The sequence below is a fragment of the Balaenoptera borealis genome (assembly GCF_965194805.1).
Source record: "Balaenoptera borealis genome assembly, chromosome: 6".
Taxonomy (NCBI): Eukaryota; Metazoa; Chordata; class Mammalia; order Artiodactyla; family Balaenopteridae; genus Balaenoptera; species Balaenoptera borealis.
Genome location: NC_138863.1, coordinates 1,357,679 through 1,379,497, shown reverse-complemented (window position 1 = coordinate 1,379,497; position 21,819 = coordinate 1,357,679). Strand labels below are relative to the sequence as shown.

The 21,819-nt window shown below is 51.4% G+C and overlaps 1 protein-coding gene across 6 annotated transcripts in view; it reads right to left on the bottom strand.

Annotated features, from left to right (window-relative positions):
- Positions 1-21,562, bottom strand: part of NDUFA10 (NADH:ubiquinone oxidoreductase subunit A10) — a 57,320-nt gene extending 35,758 nt beyond the window's left edge. For 4 of the 6 annotated variants that reach the window (XM_082395915.1, XM_082395911.1, XM_082395914.1 and 1 more), the window contains exons 1-8: positions 21,396-21,561; positions 17,588-17,756; positions 16,630-16,845; positions 15,676-15,762; positions 13,635-13,756; positions 11,623-11,702; positions 7,419-7,473; positions 5,406-5,491 (exon numbers count right to left, since the gene is read on the bottom strand). In XM_082395915.1, the coding sequence (XP_082252041.1) occupies positions 5,406-5,491; positions 7,419-7,473; positions 11,623-11,702; positions 13,635-13,756; positions 15,676-15,762; positions 16,630-16,845; positions 17,588-17,756; positions 21,396-21,470 (890 nt within the window). In that variant the 5' untranslated portion in view covers positions 21,471-21,561. Of the gene's footprint in view, positions 1-5,405; positions 5,492-7,418; positions 7,474-11,622; positions 11,703-13,634; positions 13,757-15,675; positions 15,763-16,629; positions 16,846-17,587; positions 17,757-21,395 lie in introns of all 6 variants that reach the window. The other 2 variants (XM_082395910.1, XM_082395913.1) reach the window with 2 other exon arrangements.
- Between the last annotated feature and the right edge of the window lie 257 nt (positions 21,563-21,819).

The following is a 21,819-nucleotide window of genomic DNA, read 5'->3' as shown; positions in this document are numbered from 1 at the left end:
GCGGGACCCAGGGGAAGGTGAGGGGGCAGTAGGGAAAAGGAGGGTTCAAGCAGATGACCCCAGGGGAGGAAGCAACGACCCCACCCGGACTCCAGCCGAGGCCGAGATGGGAGGGAGGGCACAACGGAGACCGCAGGAGGGCGCGGCGAGCTGCGGGCTGCGTGGCCCGCCACGGCTCCAGGACCTCCGCGGGGCAGTGCTCTTGGAGGCCCGGTCCCCCACCTGCAAGAGGACGGGAGCCCCCACCAGGCGGAGTGCTGTGGACTCAGGAAACGTTTCGCAGACACGGCGTCGACGTGACGGTGTGCCTGTGATCGGGCTGACACCGCGGGCTCTCAGCAGAGGGAGAAGAGCGCGCAGCAGTGCAGGCAGACCGCACCTCGCGTGCTCTGCTCTACCGCACTGTGCGGACGCTGCGTCTCTTACAAGCTGGAGGTACGTGGCAACCCTGCGTTGTCAGATGGTGGTTACCATTTTTTAGCAATGAAGTATTTTTTTTTTTTTTAAATTGGTCGAGTGATGTTCTATTTTTTTAAAGGGTGTTGGATTTTTTTTTTTTAATTTTTTATTTTATTTTATTTTATTTATTTATTTATGGCTGTGCTGGGTCTTCGTTTCTGTGCGAGGGCTCTCTCTAATTGCGGCAAGCGGGGGCCACTCTTCATCGCGCTGCGCGGGCCTCTCACTATCGCGGCCTCTCTCGCTGCAGAGCACAGGCTCCAGACGCGCAGGCTCAGCAATTGTGGCTCACGGGCCCAGCCGCTCCGCGGCATGTGGGATCCTCCCAGACCAGGGCTCGAACCCGTGTCCCCTGCACCGGCAGGCAGACTCTCAACCACTGCGCCACCAGGGAAGCCCAGCAATGAAGTATTTTTTAATTAAGGTATGTACATTTTTTTAGACATAATGCTACTGCACACCTAATAGACTACGGTTTGTTGTAAACATAACTTTTATATGCGCTGGGAAACCAAAAAGTTCATGTGACTTGCTTTACTGTGAGACTTGCTTTACTGTGGTGGTCTGGAACCAACCTGCGTTATCTCTCAAGTCTGCCTGTAAAGATTTTTTTTTCTAAACAAGGTTCAGAACGAAATAGTACATAATACCATTTAGGTAAATTTACAAACACATATACATATGTAAGTATCTGACAAAAAACAAAGTCAACCACTAAGCTTTAAAAAACAAAGAGGGACTCCAGGTTCAGCTCCAACAAGGAAATAGCCTGGAAACCATCTCTCTAGTCCATACAACAAAGGAAGCTGAGAAAAATGAAAATCAATTGCTTGTCCTGGAATAACAGTAACAACAACATATGGGTGATTAGAGCACACAGAGAGTGGAATGAATGACAGCAACGCCATAAGGGATGGAGGGAAGAATCTGCCCCAGCCGTGAAGTGGTATCGCCACCTGAAAGCAGGCAGATGTGAACTGGAAACTACAACAACGGTAACAAATTTTTACAGAGTACAACAGATGTGCTAAGAGAAAAGATAAAATGGAATCATACAGAATGCCCAATTAAAACCAGAAAAGGTAGAAAAAAGGGGCAGGGGAAGAAAACAAAGAACAAATGCAACAAATAGAAAATGATAACAAACATGGTAAAAATTAATCCAAATATATCAACAGCCACTTTAAATGTGAACTATCCAAATATACCAATTAAAAGATGGAGACTGACAGAGTTGATTAAAAAAATAAGACCAACTATATGCCGTCTATAAGAAACCCACCTGAAATCAATCCAAAGACTCAGGCTAAAAGTAAAGGGATGGAAAAAGATACACCATTCCTAGACTAAGTGAAAGCTGGAACAGATACATTAATTTCAGACAAAGCAGACTGCAGAACAAGAAAAAGATCAGGAATAAAGAGGGGCACTGTGTAAGGATAAAGAGATCAGCTGTCCAAGAAGACTTAACAATCCTAAACACGTATGCAACTTACAGAGCACCAAAATACAACGAGGCAAAAACGAGTAAAACTCAAAGGAGAAACAGACAAATCTGCCACTGTAGTTAAAGATTTCAACACTCTCCTTCAGGAACGGACAGATCCAGCAAACAGAAAAGCAGCAAGGACACGGATGACCTGAACGTCAGCACCAATCAGCGCGATCTCACTGACATTCGCAGAACACGCATTTGACGACAGCAGAGTACACACTCTTCTCACGCTCAGCCAGAACACTATTCAAGACAGAAAACATTGCTGACCATATGAAACGTCTTAACAAAGGTAAAAGAGCAGAAAATCATACAAAGTATGTTCTAAGACCACTATGGAATTAAACTAGAGGGAAATTTATAGCATCGAATGCATATATTAGAAAAGAAGAAAGTTCCAAAATCAATCATCTAAGCTTCTACCTTAGGAAACTAGAAAGAAGAGCAATTGAAGCCTAAAGGAAACAGGTTAAAAAAAGTAGCAATAAAAATTGGAGTCGATGTCAATGAAACTGAAAGTAAGAAAACAACAGAGAAAATCAATAAAACAAAGAGCTGGTGCTTTAAAAAGATCAATAAACATGAAGAAAAAATTCACAAAGGACAAATAAATAGCCAATAAAAATACACCTGTTTGAAGTTCAGTGTTTATGAAATGCAAAAATAAAGCAAATGCTTTTCTTTGATATCAAAATCACAAGTTTTTGTTTGCTTCTTGTTTTAACTATTCTGTCTTAATAAGGGCTTTCAGAAGACCAGTTCAAGTGTGCAAGCTGGTACACATCTTCTGGAGAACAATTTCACAACATACCAATAGTAGCAAAATGTGTTCATATAACCTGACCCGGTAATTCCACTTTTACACCTTAAGAAAGTAACCTGAAATGGAACAAAAGTAAGGACGCTATGCTCATTGCTGTTATGACGACTATGAAGAAATGGAAATGACCCAAAAGACTGATAGTAAAGAAACGGTAATGGATTTTATGCCTGTATCTCAGAGGTCAGCAACTTTTTCTGTAAAGGGCCAGATAGCAAATATTTCAGCCTGAGAGGGCTACGTACAGCTTCATATATGTACTTTGTCCTACAGCCTCTTAAAAAGGTAAGGACAGTTCTTAGCAGTTGAGGCCTGGGTGGGCCCACAGACCACGGTTTGCCAACCCCTGACTGGCATCAGTCAATGGGTTTATGCAGCATGAGCAGCCATTAAAACATCGAGTTTTAAACGTTTAACAAGATAGGGACAGGCTCATATTAGAAGTTACAATACAAAGACACAAGGCAAGGTAATTTTTATTTAGAAATATGTGAACACACCAACACTTTACAAAAGGCTGGAAGAGCCTGCATTAAACTCTGACACCGGCTCCTGTGGTGGCAGAACCGTAGGTGATCTGGCTCCGCCCTGGACTTCGGCTTCCTAACTCTCTTCTACGAGTGGCTGTGACTCTGGCCTCCAGCCCTCTTGACCCCAGTCTCTTTTCAGTGCTCCTCCCCAGGTTAAACTCTTCATCATCACACTCACTCTCAGCTCTCCTGCCCTCGCTCACACCCACTGGGCAAACCCCGACCTCGTTCGCACGCAGAGCTCTGCCTCACCCCCACTGTACCTCCACGACCATGTCCCCCCGTCCCCAGCCGCCGCCCACAGCTCCTTCCCCGACCAGTGCTCCCCACGGGCCTGGGCAGCGTTCTGGACCCTCTCCTCCCTCCTCAAACCTGCAGCATGGCACCTCCCGCCCTCAAGGCCGCTCTGGGCTGATGACCCGTCTCTCACTTCACCATGAAGACAGAAGCCAGCTGAAGAGAAGCTCCAGGCGCGCGTGGCTCACACCCACCTCCCTAAGCCCCACCCTGTCCCCGGCCACCAGTGCACCAGCCCACGCCCTCCTCCGGGGCCTCTCCTGTCCTCTCGGCATCCATACCCCCAGCCCAGCCACAGGACCTCTCTCATTGGTACAAAACATGCGATTTCTTCCACCTTAAAACACACAACAAAAACCGTGAAAAATGAATAAAATTTTAAGTCTTAGTTTTAACAACTAAATCAATAGGTTCAAAAGGAAAAATTATTCGCTTTCAAGCACAGGATATGGAAAACTAATGGCAGTCCATTTTCCATACATGCTCATATTAGGATGCGTCCAAGTGGAAAAAAACAAGTGCGTTCGCTATTGAGAGAAAAGCTGACCTAGCAAAGTGCCCTGCGCCGCGGAAGGCCAGCGGACCAGCTCCGCGGCGCTCACCCGCTGGGCTGACTGCAGAGCGGTCACCCAGGCAGAAGGCCACGCGAGGGTCACACCGACGTCTGTTCCCCAACACTGACCCAGCCCCGCCGCCGCCTGAGCCCGGTGCCAGCAGCGCAGGCCGACGCGAGCCTCCGCCCGGCCCCGCCCCGGGGCGCAACGGGGCTCGGCTCCCCGGGTCCCTCCAGCACAGGGGCGGTCACCTATGCTCCCGGCAAAGTGACGTTTCCTGGGTCGGAGCTGACTTCTCTGCCTGGAACGCTTCTGCAGAAGCACAGCTCGCAGGCCTACAGAACTTGCCCAGTGCTGCGAGCAGAGCAAGCCTGCACCGCCGTCTCCCTGGGCTGGAGCACCAAGCCCCACGCACCAGGGACAGCGTGACCACGGTGAGCACCTGCCTCCTTGCTGGGAGGCTGGGACCCGAGTAGGTACTAAAGCAGAGGGCGCTGTGGGACCAGCACCCAGCACAAGTTCTGCGCACCGAGTGTCTAATGGGCTTTCTGGGCAAAATACTGCCCACGTGTTACTGCATCTCTCATGAACAAAGTAGCTCACTCAGCATGTCCCCTTCTGCCGTGGCCTCCCCTCCGTGGCCTCCCCCACCTCCACGTTCACCACGGCCTCCCCCACCTCCACGTTCACCACGGCCTCCCCCACCTCCACGTTCACCACGGCCTCCCTGGCTCCAGCCACAGCGGCTCCTGTCTCAGGACCTCTCCACCCGCTGGCATCCCTGCCCCGCGCTCACCCGAGACACTGCGGGGCCCAGTCCTCGCACACTCGGGGCTCCTCAGAAGAGAGGCCTCCAAGCCTTCCCCAGAGCGCCCTCTGTCACTCACCCCAGCCACCCGCTGCCCCATTCCTCAGGGTTACCTTTCTCCCCGGCCTTTCGCACCCATATGGCTCTACTGACTCAGTGACAGCAGGACTTTTATTAGACACTATGTTCCCTAAATCTGGAACACTGCCTGGCACAGGGTGCAAGCAAAATATTTGTTGAATTAATAATGGCAATCAATCAATTCATTGTCAGATCAGAGAAAGCCAGAGCCTGTTTGGAAGGGAATAGGAAATACGCCTCAGTATCTGGCAACCTGCAACACAGTTACTCCAAAATTCTGTAAGTTCCTACAGCAGGCAACGCGCCACACTGGAACCAGCCCCACCCCATCCTGGCAACGCCCCAGCTCCGGCAGACTCACCGCATCCTCAGACTGTGGAAAGTGCGGTCGTCCTGGTCCAGCCACGGGCCTTTCTCGTACTTCAGATACTCAATATCCTCGATCACCTGGACAGAGGAATTTAATGAGACAACATTCAGTGCATGACAAACCACAAATACCTGGCAGGGAGAATCGCACCGTGAAAGTCAAAAAGAAAGGAAGTTGGGCAGACAGCCTTCTGTGAAGTGGGGGCCGAGTGACGACGCCCAGTGTGGGCACCTGGCCCAGCTGACACCAGGGTGCTGTGGAAACCACCTGGCAGGCTGGGAGAAAAGGAGCAGGTGCAGAAGAATCAAGATGAGGGAGGAAAATCATCATTCCTCACAGACTCCCCATTTCCTCCCATGTAACTTTATTCCAGAAGGCAAGATTCAGCCACTCAAAACAACAACAGGACAAGACAATAAATGCACTTCCTAGAGAGCTCCAATAATCCAAGTTCCTCAGCCCCAAAGCCTGCGGTCTGTACAGCCTGACCTCCCAGCGGGGTAGCCTTTCCAGATGCATTCTCCCCCAAAACACACCAAACTTGGGGACCTCTCTTTAGCTTTCAAGAATTGGAACACATTCAGTTATGAACACAAATAATAACCCAGTCTCAGAGAAAATGTATTACTCTTCTGCTCAGGCACATGCCATGGAAACAGTCTGTCAAAGGAATAAAAATTACCTAAAGACAAACAAAAATCAACATCGCAGAAAAAGAAGGCTGGAAGGAAATGAAATGCAACTCAATTGGTCCAAGTAGAAAGAACCAAGCCTAGAAGAACTGCCAGGGCTGGGCCCAGAGCCGGACTTGACTGCGGGTCTCCCGTCCTGGAGCAGAGAGGCCTATCCCCTCCCCCTCTCTCCCCCTCTCTCCCCAAAAGCCAGGAGGCAGCTGAGGGCTGTGCTGTCACTCAAGCAGCCGACCGCTTTGCAAAGCTTTCTGTCTGCTGTCTGTCTGCTGTCACCACCTACACTCCAACCCCAGGTCATAAAACCTGCATTTTCTTCTAGATTTTTTACACCTTTTGTTTTGTGTTTTTAGTAATTTATGCTTAATACATAACATAAAATACGGGCCTTTCTTCTTTAACCTAACGGATGGTCATTTGCCTCAATACCGTTTAAGAAATAATCTATTTTCCTCTACTTTGTTTTTTATCATCCTTTAAGGCACTGACTTTTCCAAGCTAAAGTCACAAACGCACATGAGCACACGTGTGCACCTGTTTCTGGACGCTGTTCTGTTCCATTAAGCTATTCATTAATCCTTGTATTAATACCACAGTGCCTTAATTAACATACTTCTGTAATATGTTTTCATACTTGGGCAGGAAAATGTTATTCTTTCTCAGAACTTTTGGTTATCGCTCACTAAGTTCTCCTGAGAGTCGCAGAGGCTGCCCTGACTTTCACAAACGCACCCACGAGTGTGGGGAAAGCCGGCGTCTTTACACAGCTGGCTGCTGAACAACATGCCCCACGCGGTCAAAAGCCCGAGTGCAACTTGCAGGCGGCCCTCCTCGTGCATGGATAGTGGTCCCTGCACATCCGCGGTGCCCTGTAGCACCAGGGTGCTTATTACTGAAAATTGAAGACCGTGCAGTGCTGTAGGATTTACTACTGAAAAAAATCCATGTATGAGCGGACACGCACGGTTCAAACCCATGTAGTTCAAGGGTCAACAGTCTTAATAAGTCTTTCCTGTTAACTAATCCAACTTTCAATTTTACCAGCTGTTTAACAAAAATGTTAGTGCAGATAACCTAAGGTTCTTTGTACCTTCACCATTCCATAATTTTAAGATTCTAGAAGCTGAATAATTTAAAAGAAAATCAAAATCTCATGACCAGGGGAATGTGAAGGGTTGGCTCAGTACTTCTTTTAGATTATAAAACACAGACTCCTCTAAGACCAGTAGGAGCTGAACTCATTACCTGATTTGTAAAAACCTTATACATGAATTAAATTTAAGAATAATTATAAATTTTTCAGCTGTTTTCTTACCTTTTCTGCATCTTGAGCTTCCCTTGCACTGTACTGTAAAACCTCGCATTTTTCACTGTAAGAGAAAACAAGATGACATTCATGTAAATTTTCCGCGTGGACGTTACTGTACAAATGAATACATGACATCAAGGCTCCCACTCTAAATATCAACACTCTACACTCTATGAACTGGCTCACAGGGCATGACCAGCTAAGGAGGGAAAGTCAGAAGCAGGGACATGCTCGAGGCTGGACGGTGACGGCTGCAGGTCTGTTTCCTGACTCCCCCTCTGACTGGACCGCCCCCCACTGCATGGGCGGGAGGCCAGCGTCTACAGGGGGCAGGGACACGAGTCATCTCTGCTGCCGCACAAACCATCTCCAGCTGCAGCACTTGCTACAGGAAGGTACAGGGGAGCCCGGGCCTGAGTGGGACGGACGCACAGAGAGCAGCTAAGTGGTGTTTGGGGGGTGGGGGTCGCGGAGCCAGAGGGGGGACGGGAGGGACACGTTACTTGAGCTGCTGGAATTTCGGAGACAAATGCAACCCTCAAAGTAACCTGTTTCAACCAAACTACGCAACAGGACAGCAGCAACGCGGTTCCCTTCGTCCAGGTCCCTAGTCTGGACACTGAAAAGTCACGCTGGGTCCCAAAAAGGGGGACAGTGGCGTGAGCTTCCTGCACTTCTGCCCATGTCCTCACCACATCTACTGCTGTCTGGAGACCTGGCTGCCCACCAGGCGAAGCCTGAAGCCCGCCTCCTAGTCAGTGTGGCCCTGCCTCCGCCACCGCCTCCAGACCAACCCGAGGGACGCTTCGGAGAGGCCCGCTGGAGAGCCTGTCTCTGCGGAAATGTTCGACCCCCCCCCGCGCCTGCTTCCAGGAGGGTACAGCAGAAAGGCGAGGCTGGACCACCGCTCCCGTGAACTGGGGGCATCTTCTCATTCAGGCGTCTTTACACCAGAGTGCCCCCTACTGACGGGAGCTGCATCCACACCAGGGTCAACGCTCCAAGAACACACGGCCCCGCCCCACCCGTGCATGTGCCCACATCCAGCTTCTACGATACGAACTACTGGAAGCAGGGTTCCACCCAACCTTCCTGCAAAGCGGTTCCAGGCGGGCAGCCCGGCGCCTGTGCAGTGTCGGGCGGCAGCGCACAGGACGGCCCGTGACGCCGTCATGAACAGCGTGGAGCTTCCTCTTTCCAGGTGCATAAACGCATCACCTCAAAATACACGTGTTCTGAAGTCACAGTCCCGCGCTCCATGTGTCGCGTGAGAAGCAAACAAACATCAACAAAAAGCCCCTCTTCCTTATTTCCTCTGGTTTGCTCACTGCTTATCAAAGTAGAAGCCAGCGTTCGGGCCTGCGGGGCCCGACTGGGGGTGAGTCTGCCAGGAGAGAGACGGACACAGAAGGACAGCAGCGCCGCCTCTCGGGGTGGAGGCCTGACTCCATGGCCCAAGGTTCGGCTCCACACACAGGGCCAGACCCTTGGCTGCACTTTCCCCTTTCAGGTGGCTGAGGCTGGGGACAAAGAGAGAAAGCAGCCAACCTGGGAATCTGGGAAGTCCACACGGCAGAAACAGAGGTCCGTTTCACAACGCACAGTAGGCCTAACGCTCCCGAGCGACTCTGACCTAACTAAGCCCGTGGCACGTAAAAACATCCAGACTCAGCCCAACCTGCGAAGACGCCCGAGAAGCCTCTCCCTCCAAAGTGCGATCTGCTTCTTAGGTGAGGGGCCCTGACACGAGGAACCAGCAGAGGCCGCAAAGGCCCCAGTGTAAACCACCAGCGCACCTCACGTCCTCAGGGGCGCCTCCCAATGAGGGCCCCGCACACCACAACGCAGGAAGCTCACCCCACCCGCGAGGTTTCTCAGAATGAGGTGCAGGTAATGACGCTGCCGAGAAAGCTGCCGTTCCAAGCCCGGGAATCAGCTGGAAGGCACAACGTCTGCGCTGTTACGGTGACACCACCAAGCTCCCCAGACTGACCCCGGCGGGGTGACCCAGCATGCGGCACCACCGTCCAGCGGAGACCGAGAGCCAGTAAAAACCCACCCTTAGGAAATACCAGTCCATCACCAGCGAGCCACGGCTTCCAAACCGCGCGGCGACCCACAAGGCCCGCACCCGACCACCGAGGCAGGGATGTGAAAACAGAGCTGAACGTCTGACCGTCTGCCCTGATCGGTGAGGGTGTGAAAAACCGTTCGCTCCACGCTGGGATTCAGCAGTCACCAGAGGGCAACGTGCTGGGCTGGGTTCAGCAGCTGAGGAGGAAGCTGTCTGATCTCCAGCACGACGGAGAGCGGCCCCTCGGGAGCGCTGAACCTTGGAGACGCCACGAGCTGACTCCGAGCTGACTCCCAACGCAGCTCAAGGACGCAGCGCCCAATGAAGCAATGGATACTTAGAATCATTGCTAAGCCTTTCATGATCAGGAAGCCCTGAGGGTACGTTCTGGAAAATAACTGCCAGGCACAAGACAAATCCCAGCCGTCTGCAAGTTCAATGTAGCCTTTACTCTCCTGATGTTGCAGCTCAAAGTCCTGGGTGAGAACTTGCCAGCAGCCTTGTCTCGGTGGTGGTTTCGTAGCCAGAAGATCTCCAAGAGGAATCTTTGCAACTGAAATCCTAGGGTCAACTATCTCTGTTTATTCTCATAGCTCTATATGTTCCCCTTGACAAGATTTACAAAACTGACTTTTTTCCTGCACTTCTGGCCTTGAAAATAGAGCAGTACGACCTACAGTCCGCCCTGTTGTTTCCACTGCCTATAAGAGAAACGCTTATCACAAGCAAGCAGAGATACTATAAGCCTCAACGCTCACAGCTGAAAAAATTACGTTCCAATTTAAAATCAAACTTTTCTTCCAAAACCGCTAGACGTTACTTTGTTTTTATTCACAATTTTATAGTTACTTTGAAATTTTAAACAACAAGAGCATAATATTTTAAGGTATCAAAAGAGGCTTACATTTTCTAAAAATCTGAAAAATACTACTAGAGACCTTCAGTAACAGCATTATTCAAACATCCTAATTTTAGTTGGACTTGAGTGACAGTAGAAAATGACCCCTTCCACATGACACACACGTGGACCACAGAATGACCATCTAGAGAGAGTGGATGAAACCACGAATCCCTCGGTGCTTTCAATAAAGAAAGAAGGAGGGAGAGAAGAAACCAAATGGGAAAAAGGTCTGGTGGTGTTTTCATTTAACCCAGACCCCACTTAAGAACATCGTTCGAAAGTATGTACAGGGGCTTCCCTGGTGGCGCAGTGGTTGAGAGTCTGCCTGCCAATGCAGGGGACACGCGTTCGAGCCCTGGTCTGGGAGGATTCCACATGCCGCAGAGCAACTAGGCCCGTGAGCCACAATTACTGAGCCTGCGTGTCTGGAGCCTGTGCTCCGCAACAAGAGAGGCCGCGATAGTGAGAGGCCCGCACACCGCGATGAAGAGTGGCCCCCACTTGCCGCAACTAGAGAAAGCCCTCACACAGAAACGAAGACCCAACACAGCCATAAATAAATAAATAAAATTAAAAAAAAAAAGTATGTACAGACGCGGCTGACCTTTCCCCAATTTTGTGGGGACTCACTGAGCACCTCCAGGCAAGCCTTCCAGGTGATGAACATGACCGTTCAGCTGCCACCTAGAGTGAATACATGAGTTCCCTAACCCTAAAACCTGTCACAGAATACAGCTGCAGCTCACTTCCAGCATCAAAATATTCTAAAAACACAACAAAAAAATGTCTTGGCAAAATAAGCAAATCAAAAAACACAAATCAACCCCAAACCTACTAACTCAAACTGAAATATCTGCTGTCATTGTTGCTTATAAATGTCAGACTAAAACTCCCCAGACGACATCCACTGAAAGCAACAAGAGTGCGCCCCTGGGCTGGTGGGGCCTAAGGAACTGCACGTGTGGAGTTCTGTCGGATAAATCCTTGCGACTTCCCTGGCGGCCCAGTGGTTAAGATCTCCTCTACCAATGGAGGGGGTGCAGGTTTGACTCCTGGTCAGGGAGCTAAGGTCCCACATGCCTCGAGGCCAAAAAACCAAAACATAAAACAGAAGCAATACTGTAACAAATTTAATAAAGACTTTAAAAATGGTCCACATCAAAAACATCTAAAAAAATTAAATTAAATTAAATTAAATTAAATCAATCAATCAATCCACCGTGCCCTGGGCTCACCTCATCTCGGGAAGGAAGGTCCTCTTATAGGCATTCTCGATGTCCTGAAGGTAGGCGGAGGTGATCTTCATCTCATGTGGCTAAACAAAAGCAGAGACGTGCGATACGTTTGGACTTTTCTTTTTCCCGTGCTTGTGGAAAACGTGAGACAATCAACGAACAGCTTTCCTAGAACGAGTCAGGCTGGGCGCTCTAGGAACCATGGGGTGATGGGAGGGGCTTCGGTACTGGTTAGAACCGTTCTCATTCCGCCGCAGAGAGCACGGAAGCTTGCCCAGGTGAACGTACGGCATGACCTTTCTTTCACAGACTCTAAGAGGTGGACTTAGAACAGGAACAGGAAGAACCCCCTTTACAGTTACGGCCCCCGCCTCCCGTCTGGGCCGTGCCCGAGTGCGGGCGACGCAAGATGACACACCGCACAAGGGGACTGGCCCACTCCCCCCACCGACCCACAGTACCCGCCTCCGTTGACAACTCTCTGCCCACCCCGCTTTTCTACCACTCACCCCCACCTCTCCCGCTTTTTCCATCTCCACTTCCCTTTCATAAGACATTTGCCAATTCCAGAAACGTAAAACTCCAATTATGAGTGGCAAGTTTCCATACTGAAAACATCTCACAGTTTAGCAATGCTAAAGGCTAAGTTATCTGTCACCCTGTTTGATTTTCTTCATGGCATTTGCCTTTATTTCCCGTACTTCTTATTTATTTCCTTGTTTACTATTAGTCTCCCCACTAGAATATAAGAACACACATCTATTAATGACATAATGTTCCTTTGATAAAATGTCTCCTTTACTTAAACACAGTGGTAATTTTAGCTGGTGACAGTATTCATCGAATACTGGAAAAATAAAAATGTTCACAGCTCTAAGTTGTTCCTCAAGATGGTTTCTAAAATATTGCTATCCAGATATCAAAAGAGTTATCTAGAGATTTCTAAGTATATATCTTCATATTTCTCAATAAACGTCACTCTAATAAGCAAAAGTGTTCAAAATTATTCCACTGAATGATAATACTTTTGACTTGTAGTTCCCTCCTTCCGCCGCTTGATGGAATATTCTCCAAAGTCTACATTACACATCACACTTAGGAGTAAACTCTTATACAGGTGCAGACTGGTAATCAACAGGGAGACACGGGTGTCACGTGTGTTCACTGCCAAATGAGCGAGGAGGGTGACCCACAGCCTCTTTCAGTTGCAGCGAAGACGCCCGGAGCGTCTCTGCCACCCTGGCAAGGACCTGCCATCAGAGAGGCACTCACGGAGCACCCACGGGACTCCCAGCGCTGAGGACGGGCCCTGGGACGACAGATATACAGGCAAGCCTACCTTTTCATCACAATGTCAAAAAGAGCATTTCCTCCCAGGAAAAAATACTCTAAGTAGGAGGGATCTTTCCAAATAAGAACTAGTCAAAAGGGCAAAGACGGGCCTTGTTAACCTGCATCCTGCATCACGCCTGCAGAGCCAACTTCAAATCGCAGGGTTTCGAGGCACCTGACTGTCTCAACGCCCCTAAGAGTAAATGAACGTGTGTGGAGATCATCGCTCTACCGTTTTAGGGTCACTGAGTAGGAAAAAGAGGAAGACAGGCCCGACATATGGGAGTGGTAAACCGAAAGGGTATTAGAAATTATTTTCAACTTGTAGGAAACAACAGGGCATGAAAAGCCCGTTAGAAAACAAAAAGGGAAGTCCTGTCAGGAGATGCACCCATCCTCAGAGTGGTTCAGGTGACCCAGGGCCAGGGGACAATGGCAGGATGGCACCAGGGACGGAGAGCACTGGAGGAGAGCTGTGAGTGACCAGGGCCTCCCTTCAGTCGTCCATCGCACAAGTGCCCGCTCTCCCGGGGGGACCCATGTGCGTGCCCCCGTCCCTGTAGGGGCCATCAGGAACTCACAGCACCCCACTGTAAGTATCGGTGTGAAGCACTGATCTATTTTAAACGTAACGAGGACACCTAAAGAGACAGTGGTCTCGGACTTAAAGGTTGAGTTACGTTTCCCTTCTTCTGGATCCGGCTCTGGATCTCAGGAACGGGCACGTCGACGTAGATGACCACGTGAGGGGGCAGGTACTCGCAAATGGTGACCTTCTTCACCTCGTTGTAGTGGTCCACACCTGGCACGAGAGAGGCACCATCTGTCAGCCGACGGTCCACGGACAGCCCTCAGATGCACACTTCTCTTCAAATAAGAGGGCAAAGGTACACGCGGTTCTCAGAGCCACGTGTCAACCTGCGAACCACGTAACAGTCACGGCCGTTACCGCCGGCTGCACACGCGTGAGGCTGGCACACGGTGACCGCAGCACTCACAGCCACCCTGCAGGGCGGTGCTTCTCATGTCTACAGACCAAAAGAGTCAGGCCAGAGAAATGAGGCAACTTATACCAACAGTGGGATTTAAGCCCCAGCCTAAGAGCTTTCTAAAGGCCAGATCTGAAGTGTGCCTGGCCACATGTGAAGGTGCACCTTTACCTCTTCTCAGCCCGCTGCCCCTCCAGGTCCTCCTCGCTGGTGGCCCCATCGGCCCAGTTGGGTCCACCCTTCCTCTCCCCCAGAGCTGACCAGCCGGCTTGTCAATGCACGCCCCGTGCCCAGGTCCACCCAGCCCAGCAGGCTGCTCCACTGCCCACCACGGGCCTCCCTCCCGCGGTGCTCCCTCCAACCCCGACTTCCTCCCAAGGGTCTCCTTTTCCTTGACTTGCCTTCCCTGAACACACCCTTCAGATAAACAAATTCAAACCGAACCACATGCCTCCCGGACCTAAAACCCCTCAGGGGCTGCGCAGTACTTTCAGGAGAAACCTAAGCGTCCCGGCCAAGGTGCCCGGCCTGCCCCTCTGCCAGCACCGCCCCCTCCAGGCCGCGCCAGCCCCTGCTGCCCACAGAGCTCCTGTGGCGGCACCACCAACGGCTCGGCCAGGGCTCACTCCTCAGGGACGCTGCCCCCGACACCCCGTCTCCCGACTGGTCAGACGCTCTCGACACGCTCCCTCCGCACCCGGGGACCACGCGGCGCAGCCAGCAAGCGCGCTCGCTGCAACCACACATCTAGGCTGCTTTCCCACCCCTGCCCCCAGGATGGCGGGGGCCTGGTCTCACCGATCCTCACATCCCTCTCACCTAAGGCAGAGCCCGGCACACAGCGCGCAGCCCGGCAAGGCTGGCTGGCTGGCCCTGAGGCTGTCCGAGTGTCTGCGTGACTCAGCGCCTGGCTCAGAAGCACGGGCTCCAGCTGCTCTCCGCACAGGCACCAGGACTGCGCAGACAGCAGGGTGGGCCCGCAGACCAAGGGCGGCCCCCTCGCCGGTCAGCCTTGGCTGGCTTCGGTCTCCCCATTCAGGAACTGACCACTCGTACTCTGCGCTCCAGATCTAGCCGCCTGCTGGATCCAGGCGACCAAGCTCGCCGTGAACATGCCCACAGGCTGAACGACCACACGGCCTTTCCACAGCCCTGTCCGGCACACGCCTAGCTCCAGACACCCCGGCCCCAACCGGACGGGCTCCCTCGCTCCTCGTGGCCAGGCTACTTTAGCCAGGAGCCTTTATCCTTGTCACTGGCCACTTGCCAGACTTTCAACAATCCCCCAGCCCAGTGCTAGTGTCCCTAAAAGCACTAGACCAGCACGTGCAGGAGAGAAGGGAAGGACGAGAATGCTGCAGTCACAGGGGCCAGCAAAGAGGAGTGAGGGAGGCACGGGAACAGGACCGCTCCGTGAAGCTAGCCACAGGTCACAGAGCCACGTAGCTGTGCCACAAGGTGGCTGGAGAGCCAGGGAAGTTTCCTGGGAGGCTGTGTGGAGACTCGGCTTAAGCTATGCGTTCAGGACCCTGGACACCACTGTGCTTTCACAGGGAGAGACGAATTTAGGAAGGAAAGAGGGTGGAAGGAACTGGTTTTTCCTGTGGAATGGCATTACTCATCTATTTAACACTTGTTCACAAAACGCATACTAACTGCAGGGTGAGTCTAGCAGGGCCTTTACCAGGTTACCCCACGTGCCCGGGAAGGCCAGCCTGCCGGCCGGACTCACACTGCTTCCGGATGAAGCCTTGTCGGTACATCGCCTCCAAGAAGACAAAGTCACTGTAGATGGAGCGTTCCAACACCACACCTTGCCCTGTTTAAAAACATGGAAACAAAATTCAAAACTCAGGGCTTCCCTGGTGGCGCAGTGGTTGAGAGTCTGCCTGCCAATGCAGGGGATACGGGTTCGAGCCCTGGTCTGGGAAGATCCCACATGTCGCGGAGCAACAAGGCCCATGGGCCACAACTACTGAGTCTGCACGTCTGGAGCCTGTGCCCTGCAACAAGAGAGGCCACGACAGTGGGGGGCCCTCGCACCGCGATGAACAGTGGCCCCACTTGCCACAACTAGAGAAAGCCCTCACACGAAACGAAGACCCAACACAGCCCAAAATAAATAAATAAATAAATAAATAAAATCCTTCCCTCTACTTTAAAAAAAAAAAAAAATCAAAACTCAGATAGTAATTAAAGCAATGAAAACTAGCCCCCTCATTTTAGAAAGGGAAAAAATTATTTACAATTCCATTTCCAAACCAAATATTTTCAAAAGAACATACACGCACTTCTAAGTGCGAAATCATTTCAAAACTACAATACTTTTTTGGTTTTGGCGATACAATGTTCTGTTTCATTCTTTCAGCCCTGACGAAAGCATCCGGCTACTAGAGAAAGGGATTTCGTTTTTGAACCGTAAGTCCTGCCCCGCAATCCACCCCCCGCCAATGTCCACTGCAACCCTGCCCCCATCCCAGCTGCTCAGTAAGACCCCGGGGCGTCCACCCCACGCCCACCACCACGGATCTCAGAGCATCCATGATCTTATTGGAAAGCCAGAGCTTGCCTCATCAAATACCCTTTAAAAAAAGTTCTAATGAGCGGCAATCTAAAACGACTGCATTTCAGAAAAGGGTTCAAGTGCAGCACATGCCCGACAGCTACCCGACCGCAGATACTGCACCTGTGCTCAGCACGTGCTCCAAGGCGTCCGCGTACTGCAGGAGGCGACTGGCGTACAACCAGGACTGCAGGCGGTAGCTGTTGCCGTCGTTACTTTTCGGGTCATCGTAGAACTTCTCCAAACTGCAGTTGCTGCTGAGCTGTCTGTCCAGGGGCTTCCCATCCCCGGTGGTGCTGGCTGCGTAGTGGATCCCCGCCTCGGGAAAGTGCTTCCGGCCTGAGGAGAGGAACAACCGGACAAACGTGCTATGAGCACGGCGCGTCCCACCAGCGAGCGGCCGAGGTGCACCTGCCACCATCGCTGAGGCCGGTCAGCGAAGGCCTGGGGCAAGTCGCCCTGACACCTGTGTTCCTGGTGCGCGAACGGGAGCACACGAGACACGGACGACGACAAGCCTGAAGCACGCGCGTAAGGGCAGCATGAAGCCCCAGGGCTGCAAGGCAGCATTTCCCACTGTGGCGTCGCGCGGACTCCTGCTGAGCAGAGCTGCCCCCGAGCGTGCGGGCCCGCTGCACGCAACTGGGCTTCGGCTTGTCAAATACCAGAGAAAGGCACGGGACGACACGGGCTCCAGAGTCGGGAAACGGGGTGCACGCCTGGCCCTACGCTAAGCAGCCTGTGACCCAGCTTCTTACTGAGGTTGCCCGTCCGTAAGTGAGAGCAGAATGTCAGCTCTGTTTCACGGGCTGTTACACAGTTCAAATGAGACTGCTCCTGGGAAAGTGCTCTGCTTACATGGTCAAGATAAAGTCCCAATTCAAACTGACAACCAGCACGGACTTCTAAAATTTTCCAACTCTGAAAGACTAACAACAGCTTTTTCAGTAAATATTTCAAAAGTGTAAAATACCTACCTTAGGCGCAATTCTACCTACTCAATATTAAAGTAAAATCCAACTCAGATAAGTAACTGTACATCTGAGAAAATCGTGTTACTCTGCAGGACACAAGTTCATACCTAGCTTCTCTGCTATTTCTTTTGCAAGCTCGCCTTTCCCCGAACATATGTTGCCATCTACAGTTATCACTTTGCTCTTTTCTGTCAGCTTTTTGGTCGTTCTTTCACCAAGCAGGTATGCCAGCGGGCCGTACTGCAGCTTGCACTGGACACTTGTATGAATTCCTCCCTGAAAAACACACATCATACAACAGCACAACGTAAGCATTCTGGTCACCGCAGGCATCAGCAGCTATTAGGTAAATATAAATGCCAAGAAGACCCTTGGTGACAAAACAGCCAACATCGACATCTGTATAACCTATTCGTTGAATTACTGCCTCTCGGCCCCACCCCCAACGTAAGTTCGCAAAGGCAGGGGATTGCCTGTTTTGATCACTGCTAAATCCTCAGGGCCTGGAACAGGACACACTTACCACGTTCAGTAAAAATTGGATGGATGGATGGGTGGATGGATGGATGGATGGATGGATGGATGACAGAAAGGCAGGGGGGAGGGGGAGGGGGAGACAGGGCGGAAGGGGATAAAGAACATTTCTCTAGTGCAGGCTCCTGTCCTGAGCTCGGGAACGGGTTAGCTCATGCCTTTAAACAGCTCCTGATGTCCTAGATGTCCTGAAAGTACCTGAAAGCTAACAGACCTAAAACTGAAATTCAGCATCCACACCCCAAACCCCAATCTGCTCCCCTCACAAGCTCCCCATCCACCATCCACCAAGCAGAACAAAGACAAGAGTCACCTTTGATACCCTCCTCCTTCCTCCAACTCCATAATCACTCACAAAACCCTATTGATCTTAATCTTAAGTCTCTCTGGCCAGCGGCCCCTCCCCGCCCCCCCCCCGCCCCCCGTGCACCGATTCTGCGGACATCCTCACATCTCTCGTCTGCAACGCAAATGCCTGCTCCATCTCCTGTCTCCAGTGTACCAATCTACTCTCCACACTAAAACTCAAACAACCCCTATCCCTGAAAAACAAAACAAAAAAACCCCACCGATCAGCCAGGGGAGGAGCTGGAATGACCCATGCAGTACTGGATGAGAGCTACAGACGTCAGTATGAACGCATGTTTAGTTGACTGCAGATGCAGAGTCACACAGAGAAATACTTACAGATATGGGTATACACACAGGTTAGTACAGTACATTTCCTTGCTCTGTCTGCTGAGAGGACCTAGAAGCAACAACACTCCAAGATCAATTACATGGAGTACCTAGGTCTTGGTTTCTAATGTCATTCTCCAGTAAAAGGCACAAGGGCTCCTCAGAGAAACGGCTGATTCTATCACTACCATCTTGCCGGGCCAGGTAGTAAGGAAGTGCTCCAACACACACCATGAGGGGCAGGTTACAGGGATACAGGAGCCACCTGAAAGAGCTCCCAATGGCCACAGCTGGAACAGTCTGAGTAACAAAGTAGAGCTTACTGAATTTTACCCCAAAATATAAAATAAATATACACAAGTCCATACTGGTATAAATAAATAAATGTGGAGAAGAGACAAACCTCCCATAAAGAAGAATTCCAAACAATTTATGTGGCTACTCTGCCTTCCAGGAAGGGCGCATAATCCCCCACTCCCTGTGTGCACGCAGTGACCCCCCTCCAAAGAGGACACGCTGGAAACGGGGAAGAAAGAGTAACTTCACAGCAGAGACACTACCGCTACCTCAGCCAGGTGATTAAGGTCATCAGTGGTAAGTCATGCTCACAGTGTACCTTTCATATCATGTGATGAGAACAGCACTTTACCTCTGTGCTCTTCCTCCTAAGAACACACAGCCCCAGGCAAGTCACGAGAAAATATCAGACGAGTCCCACGGAGGGACAAACTACCCACCCAGTACTGCTCAAAACTGCCAAGGTCATCAGAAACAAGGAGAATCTGAGAAACCACCGCAACCAAGAGAAGCAAACAGGAGGAATGATACATATCAAAATGCTCATAGAAGTAACACCTGCAACAACAAACAACTGGAACCACCCAAAGGTCCATCGACAGGAGACGAGGATAGTAAATGGCAGGATATTCTCTATATATTCCAAAACTCTCAAATCCCAACAACTGTGAATACCTAAGTTACTCAGCAGCAACTGTGTGTCATTCACGCATTCATTTATTCATTCAGCAACTGTTTATTAGATTCCCATACTATGCAGTCTTTTTTCTACACAATGGGGATACAGCAGTGAGCCAAAAAAATTCCATAGGATAACAAAACAAGTAATTACACAGCATATTAAGTAAGTGCCGTGAAGGGGAGGACAGTTTACGGGATGGGATGTACGTCAAAACGGGTGGTCACGGAACCCTCGCAGAAAGAGTGACAACTGAACGAAGACTGGACGGCAGTGAGGGAACTGGCCACGTGGCCACCTGGAAGAGCGTCTCCCTCTCGGGCGGGGGGAACAGTAAGTGCCAACGCCCTGAGGCAAGAGTACTGCAAGGATGAGCAAGGCCAGTGTAGCTGGTGCCAAGTGGACCGGATGGGGCAAGAGTAGCAGATGAGATAAGTGACGGGGTGTTAATCATATGGGTATCCTGCACCCCAGAAATTAATCACTCTCTCCTCCAGGCTACCTCTGAGCCATGTGCAAACTGTTTCCCATCTGTATCCCCAACTTGAATATACCTCAGATGTGGCACACAGCAGGGGCACAGTGACATGTGAATAAAGCAATCAACTATTCCCTGACTTCAAATCTTTGGAAAGTGCTTTTTTATGGTTATGATAGTCTTTCTATTATTTCCCACCCTCAGTCCCATTTTTCTGCTCTCTGGAATCACAGGGAATAAGTGATCTTTCACGACACATTTCCAATTCCTTCAATTATTCCAAGTAACAAGCTGTATATCCTTTTCATCTTATTCATTTTTCTCTGGACCTACTGAAGCCCATCGACATGCCCTGCAGGGAGTAGCGTCCAGAGGCGAACACAGTTACAGGTGGGTCCATCTAGTGTGTGCCCGGCAGCCCCCTCTACTCTGGGGCCCTCACGTTCACTAATGCAGGGAAGTACGCTGGGTGTTATAAAGACAGTCACCTTTCCCTCTTTCATTCTTTCTCTCTTTCTTCTATTTTGCAGCCCGAGTTATCTCCTGAAAGCATTTATATGACTTTTTAATAAGACTATTGCACTGTTCTGTTCAAAATCCTTGCTCATCAAAATCCTGAGCACAGAGGTCAAGTCCCTTCACAGTTCGACACCAACGCTGCTCCAGCCACTAGTACCCAAAGGAGTTATGATACAGTCACTGTCATAAAATAGTCTTCCTAAGGTTTCCAGCCACAGTTCATTTGCTTGTCTTGTTGGCTCCGCGTACAATGTCATTCCACTGTCTCGACCATAGTAAGTTCTCCTAATCCTTCCAGATCTAACCTGAATGCCTTCTGTCGTTTCTGCTCAACGTCACATCGCCCCTGACCTGGCCCTTGACAGCGCTGCCACATGAATGAATGAATGAATGAGCGCCCCCAGGCTCTCGGGGCTCGCCCACACCAGCTCATTCGTCTATCGCACAACCGCACTGGGTAATGATATCTGCAACCTGGCCTCCCCAAGCAGGGCGGCCAGGCCGCCCATTCCCCTCCGGGCCCCACGTCTGCTCGGAGCTGAGAGAAAACGGCCTGGAGAAGCTCGCGGCGGCCCTCCCGAGGCCTGCCCTCGCGACTCAGGACCAAACACTCCAGGGGACAGTGGGTCCCCCCGAGAATGACCCCGGGAGGCCCCGGGAGGTGAGGAAGGGGCGACGCCAGGAGGACAAGCCAGGTCCCACCCGCGGCCCCCGCCCGCCGCCGCCTCACCACGCGCTGGACGACCGCCGCGAGGCCCCGAGAGGTCGCGGACACGGGGACCAGTCTCAGCAGCCTCAAGGCCATGGCTCCGCGGTCAGCACCGGCTCAAGGACCCGAGGGGACGCAGTCGCGACGGGGCCCCTCCCGCGACCGGCGCGCTACAGTGACGTCACGGCCGGGATGCCCGCGCCGCGCCTGTCGGGAACTTCCGGGCGGCGGACGCAGGCGCACAGAGCGCAGTCGGGGCTGATTTACCTCGGGTCTGCCTTGGCGTCCGCCTCCTCTGGACCTTGTCGTGCCCGCCCGCCGCCCGGGCTCCAGGGGGAGGCCTGCCCACTGCCCGGTTTTGAGGGCGCGCAGTGCGGGGAGCCGAGGCCGCCCCAGACCTCGTAGTTACTGCTGCAGCACATCTCGCGTCCAGGACGCTCGCCAC